This window comes from Hippoglossus stenolepis, chromosome 8 (assembly GCF_022539355.2).
Source record: "Hippoglossus stenolepis isolate QCI-W04-F060 chromosome 8, HSTE1.2, whole genome shotgun sequence".
NCBI classification, from domain to species: Eukaryota; Metazoa; Chordata; class Actinopteri; order Pleuronectiformes; family Pleuronectidae; genus Hippoglossus; species Hippoglossus stenolepis.
Genome location: NC_061490.1, coordinates 11,146,663 through 11,159,719, shown reverse-complemented (window position 1 = coordinate 11,159,719; position 13,057 = coordinate 11,146,663). Strand labels below are relative to the sequence as shown.

Genomic DNA, 13,057 nt, shown 5'->3' with positions numbered 1-13,057 from the left:
TGTGTCATCCATGCAGTCAGCCCGAGGGTTAGGAGAGGTCTCAGGAGAGGTGTGACACACCCACACAGCCACCCACCCACCCACGCACGCATGCACGCACACACACACACATACAGAAACACACGTGACCTCCCAGGAGTAAAGGTTGGAAGTGACAAGGTGACACCATGTCTCTCTGATACCTGGTTTCTGTCAGAGCTCAATGACAACTGGTCACCTCTGACTGGACACACACACACACATGCGCACACACACACACACACACACATATGCAAATACACACAGATGCAAAAAACATGCAGACACATACACATTCAAACATCAAATATACAGATGAACTCATGTATATGCACATAAATACATAAATGCTGGACGTTCTGATTAAAGCGACTCTCCATCACTGCACTGCAGACTGAAGTGGTCTCTGCTGTGACCAAATGTCCACTGCACTGACAGAAAGCACAGTGTCTCACACCATGTCACTGTGAAGGTCAGATGGCAAACGTCTGAAGTACTTTAATACGCCTGTTCTACGTGATTCTGTTCACTCTCAGAATGACAGCGAGATTATTATTCCTTTGTCAGGAGTCAGAGCCTTTGAAACCCTGCTACAGGCTGTTCATTACAGTCCAGTCAAAATGTGTCACTTATGCATACACTAGATTACATTATATTTCAGTCAGATAAAGTTAAATGCTATTAAAGTTTGATACGTTATCAGTACACTCACATGCAAGACAAAATGTGAAATAAATTGCAAACCTCTTTAAAGCTTTTTCAGTAAAACTATGTCTGAGGATGTTAAAGTAAATTTGGGTAATTTCATGTACCACGTTATGGAGCAGACTATTTAAAATTACGTTTAATATACATAGGTGTTGACATTTTATACTTAATCCATTGCTTTGCCATCCACGTTCTTTATATAAAAGCAAAAATGTAGATTGGAGCCAAGTTACACATGCTCCTGGAGCTAACTGTGTTGCTATAGCAACAAATACATATTTTGGGCAAAGACAGGAGGCTGCAAGAAATGAAAAATAATGGACAACTTGTGTGTAATGTACTGAACCTCTGATGCTACAACTGTTAAAATAATATGGTTATCGAGTGTTCAATCCCTCAGATCAATGAATCAATACAAATGACATCATAAGAGCTCATTTTTTAAATGTTGTGATCGTACACACAGGGGGTTTGTCACCATTCACCTGCTGAATGTGTATGTGTGTTCACCTAATCACGACCATGGTAGTTCAGCCCTGCCTGTGTTTGCTCTCCCCTACAGAAACAACCTCAAGATGCAACAGATGTTCAAATTCACCTCTCTGAACTTCACAAATCAAAGCTGCACCACTAATAATGAGCTCTTGTCAGTTGAGAAAGAGGAGGAATTGTGAGGGTAAAATACACACAGACACACACACACACACACACACACACACACACACACACACACACACACACACACACACACACACACACACACACACACACACACACACACACTTACCAAACACACAACACCAATCATTAACACAGCTAAGCTAGGGTCATACTTTGCAGCTGCTCTTTTTGGATAAGATAAGACTTTGACTGCTGGGTGTGTGTGTGTCTGTGTGTGTGTGTGTATATTTACATCTGCATCTTTGTCTGTATCTGTACCTGAAAACACCTGTTCAAACAAAGCATTAGAAATACGACTGAATAAATACATTTCATATATACAGTAACCAGCCATCTGTCAGTTGTAGGGTTGTAAAACACTGACTGTAGTGAACATTGACTTTGATGACAGTAAAAATATCATAAATCAAAGAGCTTAATCGTATGTACTGAAGTTTGGCGATACACGCCGCAGGCTTCATTGTGAGGTGCGTGCGCGGTGTTTTCATGAGGGAGTGTGTTTATTTTTCCTTGCCTGCGCAGCGGCAGAAAAGGAGCAGTACGGGTTGTCCAATGGTCCATTGCAATTTTGTCATCAGTGTTTTCCACCGTCTGCCGCCAGAGTCAGCAGAGTCGTATGCACAGTGCACCTGAGGGTTTTTTCCCTGTTTTTATGTCCACACCTCTGATTGCATGCAAGCCATTTTTAAAACAGAGTGAAGCTATTTCTCACCAGAATCTTTAATCCACCACAGCCTCCCTATATGAAGGCCTTCTGTTTCTGCTGATGATTTTCCTTTACAGCCACTGAAGGAGGCAGGCACGTGGTCCATCTGAAGTCTCTAACATGACAATACACACCACATCCACATAAAGGTGATAAAATAACGATGCAGATTTCTGTGTGCATTGTTTTGCTCATCAATCTTGGTAATCTACACATCCTGCCAGGCAAGTGAATCAGTAGTTTTAGAGATCATTTAGCTCCATGAAACAGAATGAAACGATTAAAACATTTCTCGCCTCTTTCAATTACCCACACCCCCTCAGGATGCGGAATCCCCTCTCTGTATCCACAACACCGAAACATCTGTTCAGACCTGGTATTAACATCTGTCCAGAGAGAGCTGATTATAAGTGGTCAGCATTAAGTTTGTCTGTTCACATCTGACATTAAAATTTCCGTTCCCAAAGACCAAATGATGTTGTTTTTACCAGGTCTGACTATACAAATGTGTTGTCGTTGTCCACGTTTTTGTGTGAGTATGTGGTGTTGTGTGTGTGTGTGTGTCTGTGTTGGCATGAGCAAGCAAGCGAGAGAAAGAGCGGTAGATAGAGAGAGAGAAAGGTGACAGGAGGTGCTGAGGGAATCGATGAGCTGTGTGTAGCTCTGCTATGAAGAAAGATTTTCCCAATGAAAAATACCAATCATTATGTGTTGGTCAGCGTTGATGTTGCGATGGTGGCCACAAACAAACCAACATATGATCACTGAGAAATGTAAAAATATGATTCATTCATTGTGAAACGGGAGCGAGTCAGAGGATGTCAGCTGAGTGGCCCAGAATGAATTCACACAGCAAATAGTGAGTGATCGGATCTCAGGATGTATTTGTGTTCAGATCTGAACTTAGTGCTGACCACTTGTGATCGGGGGAACAGCTGTATTTCGCAATTCTTTACAGGGTCTGCCCAAGGGATCATCCATCACACTTTTAATTGCAAAGGAGATAATGGCTGGAGAGCAGAATCTGATTTTTCACTGGATGCTATACTGTGTTGATTTTTTTAAGTTGTCAATTACAATGGCAGAGATTTCACATTCAAAAACTAAATCATTTCAAGTTTTAACATCTTAAACAGCAGCTGTTAAACTGTATTTTAAACTTAATCTTCTGCATCTCTTTTTCTAATATATTATTAATGTCTGGAGAGCCAGTTGTCTTCATGTATCATCTTTTAAATGTTGACTTTTCTAGGTCAACATCTTTTGTAATGATCAACTAGTCAAGATTCAAAGTTCTAGCAGGCTAAACTCTAAGCAGGGTTTGTGACAGCCGGTCAATATACAGCTCCATAAATATTTAATATGGGAAGATTTTAAGTTTTCATGAAACCGACGGGATGTACTCTGAGTGGGTGGCTGACCATATGGTGTCAGTGTTCTGAATAACAGATGACCTCAGATCAGATTTATCTTGAGAGCGAGATGGGGAGAGGAAAAGAAACAGAGATGGGGGGGATGCTTTGGCAACAGTGTTCATCTCACTTTCATGCCAATAAAATAAACTGACCTAAACTGAGCAGAGCAGAGCAGAGAGAGAGAGAGAGAGAGAGAGAGAGAGAGAGAGAGAGAGAGAGAGAGAGAGAGAGAGAGAGAGAGTTGAGAGACAGAAAGTTGAGACGGAGGAGTGAGAGACAAACGAGAGGAGAGGTAAGATGGAAAGAGAGAACAGAGAAGGAGCAAGACTTCCTGCTACACCGCCTATATAAAGACGGGATCAAGTTCTTTACCAAAATAAAACTTGCATACCAAGAGTTTGACACGCTCTTAGACCAAAACTGAAAAAAAATCTAAATTTTCTTGAAGTAAAACTCACATTCGACAACATATAGAACAACAAACTTTGTCTTTGTTATAGCTCTCGCCATTAGACCACATTTTCTCCTTATCCGTGTAATTTTTTAAATTTGTTTAAACCAATTATTTCATTATGATATGTGGTATAATAATTCAGTTGTACTGTGTATCCACTTTGATAAGGCACAAAACATGTTTTGACTAGTTTTCGTCAATTTTGACACTTTCATGGTAAACCTTGTCTAGCACGCTTCGGTAAAAGTGAACTTACTCGTCATTCTCTGTCATTCTATTAAAGTAAAACTGAATGTGGGTGAGAGAGAGAGAGAGAGTGCAAGAGAAGAAGTTTGTAAAGTTAAGTACATGGGGGAGGAGAATGAGCAGTGCAAAAGAGAGAGAGAGAGGGGGAGAGAGAGGACAAAGACAGGGAGGGGGTGGGATAGGGTTGGGTGGTGTGGGGGGCACCCAAAAGAACACCTGTTGAGATTAGGGCTGGCACGCGACCCACTCCAACTCGCGTGGCAGCTGCACCTCACTGGAACAATGGCAGTAAAAAAAAAAGAAAAAGAGAGAGACGGAGAAAGCGAGAGGAAAGTTTGAATGCACTACTTATCCTTTCAGGTCATGTGTGCGTGTGTGTGCGCGTGTGTGTGGCATACTAATGTGTACACAGACAGAAGGAGAGGGAGGGGGAGATGGAGAGAAAGAAAGAGACAGAGACGTGTGGGCAGCCAAGAAAAAGATGTGTATTCAAGTGAACTAGGAGGCCAAAAGTAGGTGAAAGGTCTTATTTATCTTTTGGTCGTAGAATAGAATAGAATAGAACAGAATAGAACAGAATAGAACAGAATAGCAGACACCTGCTCATGGTCCTGAATAAGGTGTTTGCTTAAAAGGCTGACCAGCTGTCACTTTAGGTGCGCTGAGATTCCGAGAGTTTATCGGAGGAGAAAAAGGTCTGATGAGAAAGATGTACGACACTTTCCCACTATTGGGGTGCTTTGCTTTACCTTGGTTCAGTATCGCTTTAAACCTTGGAATATGATTCAAAGAACTTTATTTTCGTGAATTCCTCCTTCAAGGTGACAACACTTCTAGAGCAGAGATATACACACTTTAAGACTTTCCTGCGATCCCTTAATTAAAATGGCATCGAGGAGCTCTGTGAGTTTATGAGTTAACGTTCTTATTTCCATTGCAGTTCTGCTCCATGAACACACAAATTGGAGCCCAATTACCCACTGCTTTACTTGGATGCACTGCAGATATGAGGCCATATTGAATATAATTGTACCCAGTGAATTGCATCCAGTAATGTTGGTGACTCTACTTTCATACTAATTTCCCAGTGGTGATCCAAGTCACCTCTGACTCTCCTTTCATTTAGATACACAGCATCTGACCATTTGTGTGTGTGTGTGTGTGTGTGTGTGTGTGAGTGAGAGAGCTCTCTCTCTCTCTCTCTCTCTCTCTCTCTCTCTCTCTCTCTCTCTCACTCACTCACCCACACACACACAAACACACACTTACTCTATCACACACACTCACTCTGTCACACACGCACACACACACACTTTAATTTTCATCTCCGATTCGTTTCATATTTTGATGACATTCTCACGCGCAGAAACGTGTTCTCTTAGAAGCTGAAATTATTACAGAGGTGACTGATTTCAGACTGAGCTGATTCTTCCCCACTTTGACATTTATTTATTCTTCATTTATTTCACTGCCTGCTCTACCTTACCTCAGTCAAATATGGCATTCATATTTAACTCTCTCTCTCTCACACACGTATCGCTTGAATGCCTCCCTATCTCTCAGAGACATTATGTAATTCACCCCTGGTAAAAATTCTGGATGCTCGGTCTGATCTATGTTACCCTCCCTAAATTCTCTGCAACACTGACGAGCAGAGTCCTCACTGGCTCAGCGACGCCATCTAGCGGCCGCCCCACACCCCACCGCTGCCTTCACTTACAGGGTCTGCTTGTATCCTCATCCCCACCTTAATTGTTGTAGCTCGTGGCTGATTTACGAGCCAAATAAACGATTTAATATCTTATAGAGGAAGTCTGAAGTTATTATTAAAAGACATTTAAAGATTTTAAAGTAAGAAATTCAACATAAGAATGTGTAATGGTAATTATTGTAACTTTAGCTGAACATTCTGCGCTTCTACACGTGTCTAAATAAGTGATGAAAAAGGGAAAAGAAAAATCTTAGATATTAGAGATAATGGTTGTGTTATTAATTCTACTCGTCATCTAGTTTTTACACAACTTGCATCTTGTCTTATGGCAAATTTGGCTCAGTTTCGTCCGTGCGTAAAAGCAATACCATGTGCGTAAAAACGCTGTGCCGTGCGTTTTTTCGCTGTCTTGTTTGTGTCACTCTAGAAGGAAAACTGCACCTGATGTCTACTCGGAGGTGTGCGGTTGTGTACGTGTGAGTGTGTGTGCTCGTAAAGGCTGGTGTTCGCACACCCACAACCAACTGATTCTCTACAGCCTCTCTTCTCTTGCCTCTGTCTGGTGTGCCGGAGAAGGGGTTGGTTCGATGTGTGTTATGTGACAAAAGACCGCCCAACCCCGCCTCACAGAGAGAGAGGAGGGGGGGGAGAGGGAGGGAGAGAGAGACAGAGAGAGGGGTGAAAGCGCGGAGCGTATGCAGCTTGGCTTGGAGCCTTATCTCACACCAGCCTAACGATCGTGATGTGTCCAGGAGACGTTCCCCTGTTTGTGACGCGCTCAGCAAGAGCATCAACTGTTGAACGTGGTCAAATTTTTTGCAGCGTGTCGATGATACGTGACCTCGGTCAGCCAGTGGCCACCTGCTATCCAAAACAAGCGCCAGTTAAAACAGTTATCAACTCTATCAATTATTTAAAGTCTCCTTTTTTGCTATTCAAAAAAAGACATAACCATAATAACAACACGATAATATATTTGCTTTGATGTAAAGTTAATTTACTCCAGACTATGGCTTTGACTCATTGTAAATATTGGGTATTATATAACGACTACTTGTGGTTTTATATTATTCATTGTCAGAACTGTATGAGCGCACCATTCATAATGCCAACAATAGGGTAAATATCACAGTGTATATTTCTTTTAATCAGTATTACCTTGGAAACACAGTGGTACAAACTCGGTGTTCAAGTTTCCATACGGTACACTATACTTAAGTTTCCATATAGCTGCATGTTAATGGTCTACACATGGGCTGCTGGTACCAGAGTAGAAAGGGGGTCCATAACATAAGCCAGTGTCTCTTTAAAAAAATTGAAGTTTCTTGTTGTATTCTGGAATGAGGTCAGACACGAGGCTCCTCATTGCACGCGCTGATTATTATTAGATTCCATTTTTGGCCAATCGCAGCCGAAGGGGGCGTGGGCTTGGCGCGGAGGCAGGGTAGCGACAGCCCGCCATTGGTCGATTTTTATCGCCGTTGTATCTCGGGAAGGGATAAATGCAAGCAAGGGGGGCCGGGTCTGGAGGGCTGCTTGAAACGCACGGTCTGCAGATGGAAGGCGGACAGTGTGACTCGCTCTAGGTTTTTCTATTTTTTTTTTCTCCCCATCTCCCTTCTTCCCCAGCATGCATGGCTTTGGTTTCTAGCAGAGGGGACAGAGTTGATGCAGAGGCAAGCACTTACTTTACACACTGTGCGAGGGAGACATTTAGTAAGTGCCCGGGCGCGCACTGTGCCACTCAGTCTGCGCTCTGCTGCTCCACAGACTGTGTTCAGCCAGCACACGGCTGAACTGATTTTATAACCCAGGAGGAAAAGAGACTGATAACAGGGTGACACACAGAGGAGAGAGGGCTACACTTTCCGAGCTGTTCCTACACCTACAGACCCTGGAAATTAAACTTTTTTTTTTTTTTTTAAAAAGGCAACTTTGGACTGAACTGCCACCGAGTTTACTGCACACCTCAGGAGTGAGTTGATTCTTTCTTGCGCTTTCCCTCCCTCCCTCCCTCCCCCCACCCCCCCCAAACTCCACAGCTCCAACTGTGAAGAGGGGGCAAAATAGCTGAGTTTGCTTTAAAGTGCATCGCAGGACCAAGTGGAGAGGGAGAGAAGGAACAAGTACGCCGCTCTCCCTCCCTCTAGCCGGGCAGCATGGTGCAGAAGATGAGCCACACAGAGAGCACCGCCGAGGCGCTCTCCTTCTTCGCCGGGGACTCGAGCTCCGACTCCGGGGCGTGCATGGATCTGGACCCGGTCGCCTCGCCTCTCTCCCCGGGCTCCACGGCGTCTTCCACCGCTGGGGACAAGCTGGGGGAAAACCCGGCGTGGTGCAAAACTCCGAGCGGCCACATCAAGAGACCCATGAACGCGTTCATGGTGTGGTCGCAGATCGAGAGGAGAAAGATCATGGAGCAGTCGCCGGACATGCACAACGCTGAGATCTCCAAGAGGCTGGGGAAGCGGTGGAAGCTGCTCAGAGACTGCGACAAGATCCCGTTCATCCGGGAGGCGGAGCGGCTCCGGCTGAAGCACATGGCGGACTACCCCGACTACAAGTACCGGCCGAGGAAGAAGGTCAAGTCGAGCGCCTCCAAGCCTGGCAGCAGCGGAGACAAGGCGGAGAAACTCAGCAGCAGCTCACACAACACCAGCACTAAGTCATCCTCATCTTCCAGGAAGAGCGGATCCAAATCACCCAGCAGCAGCAAACCCCACAAATCACTTTTCGGGAGCAGCAGCAGTAGCACCAAAGCGTCACCGTTTGCCTCTGAGCACCCGTCAGAGCACCACCACAACTCCCTCTACAAGTCCAAGTCGGTCTCCTCCGCGGCCAAGCAGATACCGGACGCCAAGAAGCCCAAGCGGGTGTACGTGTTCGGCAGCGGCGCGGCCAACCTGAGCGTGAGCCCCACGTCCTCCGTCGCGGTCCCGGCCAGCCCCACACTCAGCAGCTCGGCGGACTGCAGCGACCCGCTCAGCCTGTACGAGGACGCGGCCAGCGGCCGGGAGGACGGAGCGGACTCCCCCGGCAGCAGCAGCAGCCCGGGCGGCACCTCGGAGCGCCACGGCGGGCACACATACAGCAGCCGGCGGGCTTCCTCGCCGACCCCCTCCGGATCCCACTCCTCAGCCTCGTCCCACTCCTCCTCCTCATCCTCCTCCTCGGAGGATGAGGAGTTCGAGGACGACCTGCGCGACATCAACCCGAGCCCCAGCTTCGACAGCATGTCGCTGGGGAGCTTCGGCTCCTCGGTGCTGGACAGGGACTTGGATTTGAACTTTGAGTCCGGCTCCGGGGGCTCCCACTTCGAGTTCCCCGACTACTGCACGCCCGAAGTCAGCGAGATGATCTCCGGGGACTGGCTGGAGTCCACCATCTCCAACCTGGTGTTCACGTACTGAGCGAGTGAGCCAAGAAACACAAAACCCGACACAGGTAGGCTTATGTCCTGCGAGCAAAAAAAAATCCCACCACACTCAAACAGGGGAGCAGTGGGTGCACTAATAGTTCCAGTGTTACTAGACAAGTCCCACTGAGAGCAGCACCCTGTCCACTCCTCGTCCCTGGAAAGCTCAACTTTTAGAAAAGCGAACAACGTGCTTTTAGTCTGTAGGGGACTTTTTCTCTGGATGCGTTGGGGCTGTTTGGGACTTTAAACAGTGGAGGAAGTGCGGGAGCACGAGGAGACAGTTTCCTGGTTGTGAGCCGCTTCGTCCTGGGCTGTTTCTGAACTTAAACTGTGATTGATTTGCACGTCAAAACGCGCTCCGCCGTTCACTTAATCAATGTTGTTGCTCAATTTGAAAGGAGAGAAGAAAAAAAAAAAGGGACATTTCAAAAAAAACATTCTTGCACCCACCACAAATCGCCAAGTGAACTTCACCACTAAAAAGGTACAGAAACAGGACTGAGGTTTTTTTTATTATTATTGTGGTGTCAAGGAATTTGTTTTTCTTCCTATGAAACCAGGTGGGTTGTTTTTCTTCTGGAAAAGTTGGATATTTTCTCAAAAAGCAAAAAACATGTAAAGCATGACCGCCTACTTTGTTCCTATCTTGTGCTGAGATTTTCTGTAAGACTGTCGAGCAGTTTGAAAAAAAAAAAACTAGTATTAGGATTATTTAAGTGGATAGGTGGCGCTCGCTTCGGTTCTTCTCTTTTTAAGGACACACACAAAAAAATGGACATTGAAATAATCACCAGCTGTTGTAACGTTTCAAACTTCAGGACTCAAACGCAACTTCAAATCTGTGCTGAACTTTATATACCACGATTCAGGACCAAAATTCTGTCATGTTTTTGATTTCAGATGCTAGTTCTAGAGAAATCCTCACCCATTTTTATTTTGTCTTTCATCCTCTGAGCTTTGTTTTGTACATGTATCCAGATGCCATTTTATATGGGATGTTGTATTTATATACTGGGCCAAGCGTTTTTGACTTGATCATTTGTTTTTGTTTTTCTTGTATACATGATCTGATCTTGTGTTGTTGTTTTTGTTCCTTACACAGTCGTCTGTATGTCTGTCACATTTCCTTCTCAGGCGAAGGGCTAAAGTTTTAAAAACACACAACTTTTTTCATTTCTTTTTTTATATTTAAATGTACACACACTTTTTGGACACTTAAAAGAGAGGAAAACAGTTTGATTATTTTCTCAGTGTATTTTTGTACAAATCTATATAGACAAATGGGGGAGTCAACAATCGGTGTGTGTAGCCTACTAATACAGCTGTATTGGATTTCCTCATTTTTAAGACCCCGACAGGCTGGTTTTCATGCTGCCTTCAAGTTCTCATGGCACACAATCTCACGCATGACTTTTGTTGCCTGTTCAAATGCTCTCTTTCTTTTTTTTAAGGACAGCCAGCAAAACACCTTAAATCACTATGTTGCCTATTGTTTGATTTATAAAAAGGAAAGGCACCATGCTACTTTTTAACTTAAGTGACCGAGCAGAGGAGATGATGCAAATCAGGTATGCAATTGGTGTTTTAACTCACTAATTCGGCAAAAGTTTTCACTATTTTTTACCAGCAAGTGCTGACAAGACCTCTGTGGTGTCCAGTCCCTGAGCAACACACTGTCAGCACGGGGCATGAGACCCACTTCTAAGAATGCAGTTGCAACATTTCCGACAGCACTTGAAGGCAGCACCAGTCTTTGTATCAGCCTACCTTCTACGTTTACAGTGCTAGTCTGCAGGCTCCTTAAAGACACAGGAACGCATTATTTCTCGAGGCTATTCCTGTGGACCCTGTGGGTTTAAACAGCTTCACTATCTCGAGCAGCCACTTGTTTTGCTTTTTTCTCCTTCCTTCATTTCCTGTCAGATATCTTGCCTACGACAACAAACGAGGAGATTGTAGCTTTAAATTTGACTTGTTTCTTGATGTTTTCATTTACTGATGTCAAATTTGCCAATCAACCACTGGATTGAACCGGCTATCAATATATAGCAAGAAAACAAGGATGACAACATCAAGCATATTCAAATTTCTGACTTGAGTTCCGCAACACCTACTTGTACTGCGTTTCTCATTGTATTTGAATATATAATCTTTTCTACTTGTCGGCTAACATTAGCTAATAATTGTTTTAGTATCTTTATGGCATGGTGAATAGCATTTGTATTTCAGATTCAGGTTATTAGCTGTTGTGTTTTTTCAGAAAAAAATGGAAAAAAAATGAGGAAAAAACGATGAAACGTGAAACTCGATCTTTGTATATTTGACTGTATCATAAAGCAAAAAGATTGTGTGTTTATGTATGTTGTTGCTATTGAGGACAGGCACTGTCTCGAACTGCTATCTTTTACACATCCTTACTTACATTTAAGGTGGTCAGTTCAGGACTCTTTTTTTATATATATATAAAAGCATTTTTAAATATATTAACTTTATTTTTCATCCATCCTGTGCAATATGCTGTGTAGAATTATCATTTATTGTCTCTAATCATGCCATAAACAAAGGACCCTCCCTTTCTTTTCAGAGAAAGTGGGGGGCGACTCATGCCAGCTAAATTGTGTCCATTCACTGCCTGTCAGATTGTTGATATAAACTTGTGTACAGAACTTTTTCAAGGAAGGATAATAAATATCAGCTGGAACTGAAACTCTACAACTCTTTTTCTTCATTTTCTCTCTCTGTGACTGCCAGCAGTTAAAAGTGACATATTTATGTGTTAATATCAGATAATTAAGTGGGGAATGACTCAGATTAACTCATCATTATCATTACCAGCTTCTTACGAGCTCCTTGATCTTTTGCTATTGCTCTGATGAAAGATACACAGTGAGAGTAAGAAGTAAGATCACACAGGCCTAACATAACTACTGATTCTGCTCACCACTGCACCAGCTCAGTCAATATCGGCTTCTTATGACCGATGGGTCATAAAAATGTCACCTAATAGCAAACCTCTCCATATGGATTGGCTCATTAAAGTGGGTAACATGGAATAACCAACACATATGGACTGTTTTACAAAACCAATAATCACCTCCATCTGTGAAGGACATTACATGGTTGTATGTTCGGTAGTGTGAAATGAGCAAAAAAATATATTTGACATTGTTTAGTTACCAACAAGTTATGAAAAGGCCAATTAGCAAAAAGTTGTGTCCATGTCTGAGTGCAAATGACCCACCAGGCCTCTGGGAAGCTCGTCATCAAGCTATGAAAAATCAAACTGGTTTCCCCCAGTTATAGCACAATAGGCAGAGCTGACTGTGAGAGAGTTTTATAGCAGACTCCCCCTCCTCTAAACACTTGGGAGGGTCCTGATACTGTTAATCCTTTGGGAAGAAGCTCACAACACCGGTGTGGAGTCGGGAAATATATGCATTCATATACAGTGCACTCGATAGGAGTGAATCAATACGATTATTTTAACCCTATAGTGACACATAATTGATGGGTTTTTATGGTAAGCCCCCTATAAGGATTAAGTCTCATGAATTTAAAATGCACCTTAGTGGGAGAGTGTTGATATGAGACCGGATGATTAAATGGCCATATGACATGACCCAGCTCAGAAATAACTGGCTCTATACAGAGCAACAGGGGACAGATCATTTCAACTGTGTTGCACAAATTTCTTCACCTG

General features: G+C 43.7%; 1 protein-coding gene across 1 annotated transcript; it reads left to right on the top strand.

The window, feature by feature from the left end:
* The first annotated feature begins 7,310 nt into the window (after positions 1-7,310).
* On the top strand, positions 7,311-12,064 carry sox4b (SRY-box transcription factor 4b). The gene has a single exon (XM_035163685.2). The coding sequence runs from the start codon at positions 8,099-8,101 to the stop codon at positions 9,347-9,349; it is 1,251 nt and encodes a 416-aa protein (XP_035019576.1). The 5' UTR covers positions 7,311-8,098; the 3' UTR covers positions 9,350-12,064.
* Positions 12,065-13,057: the final 993 nt, after the last annotated feature.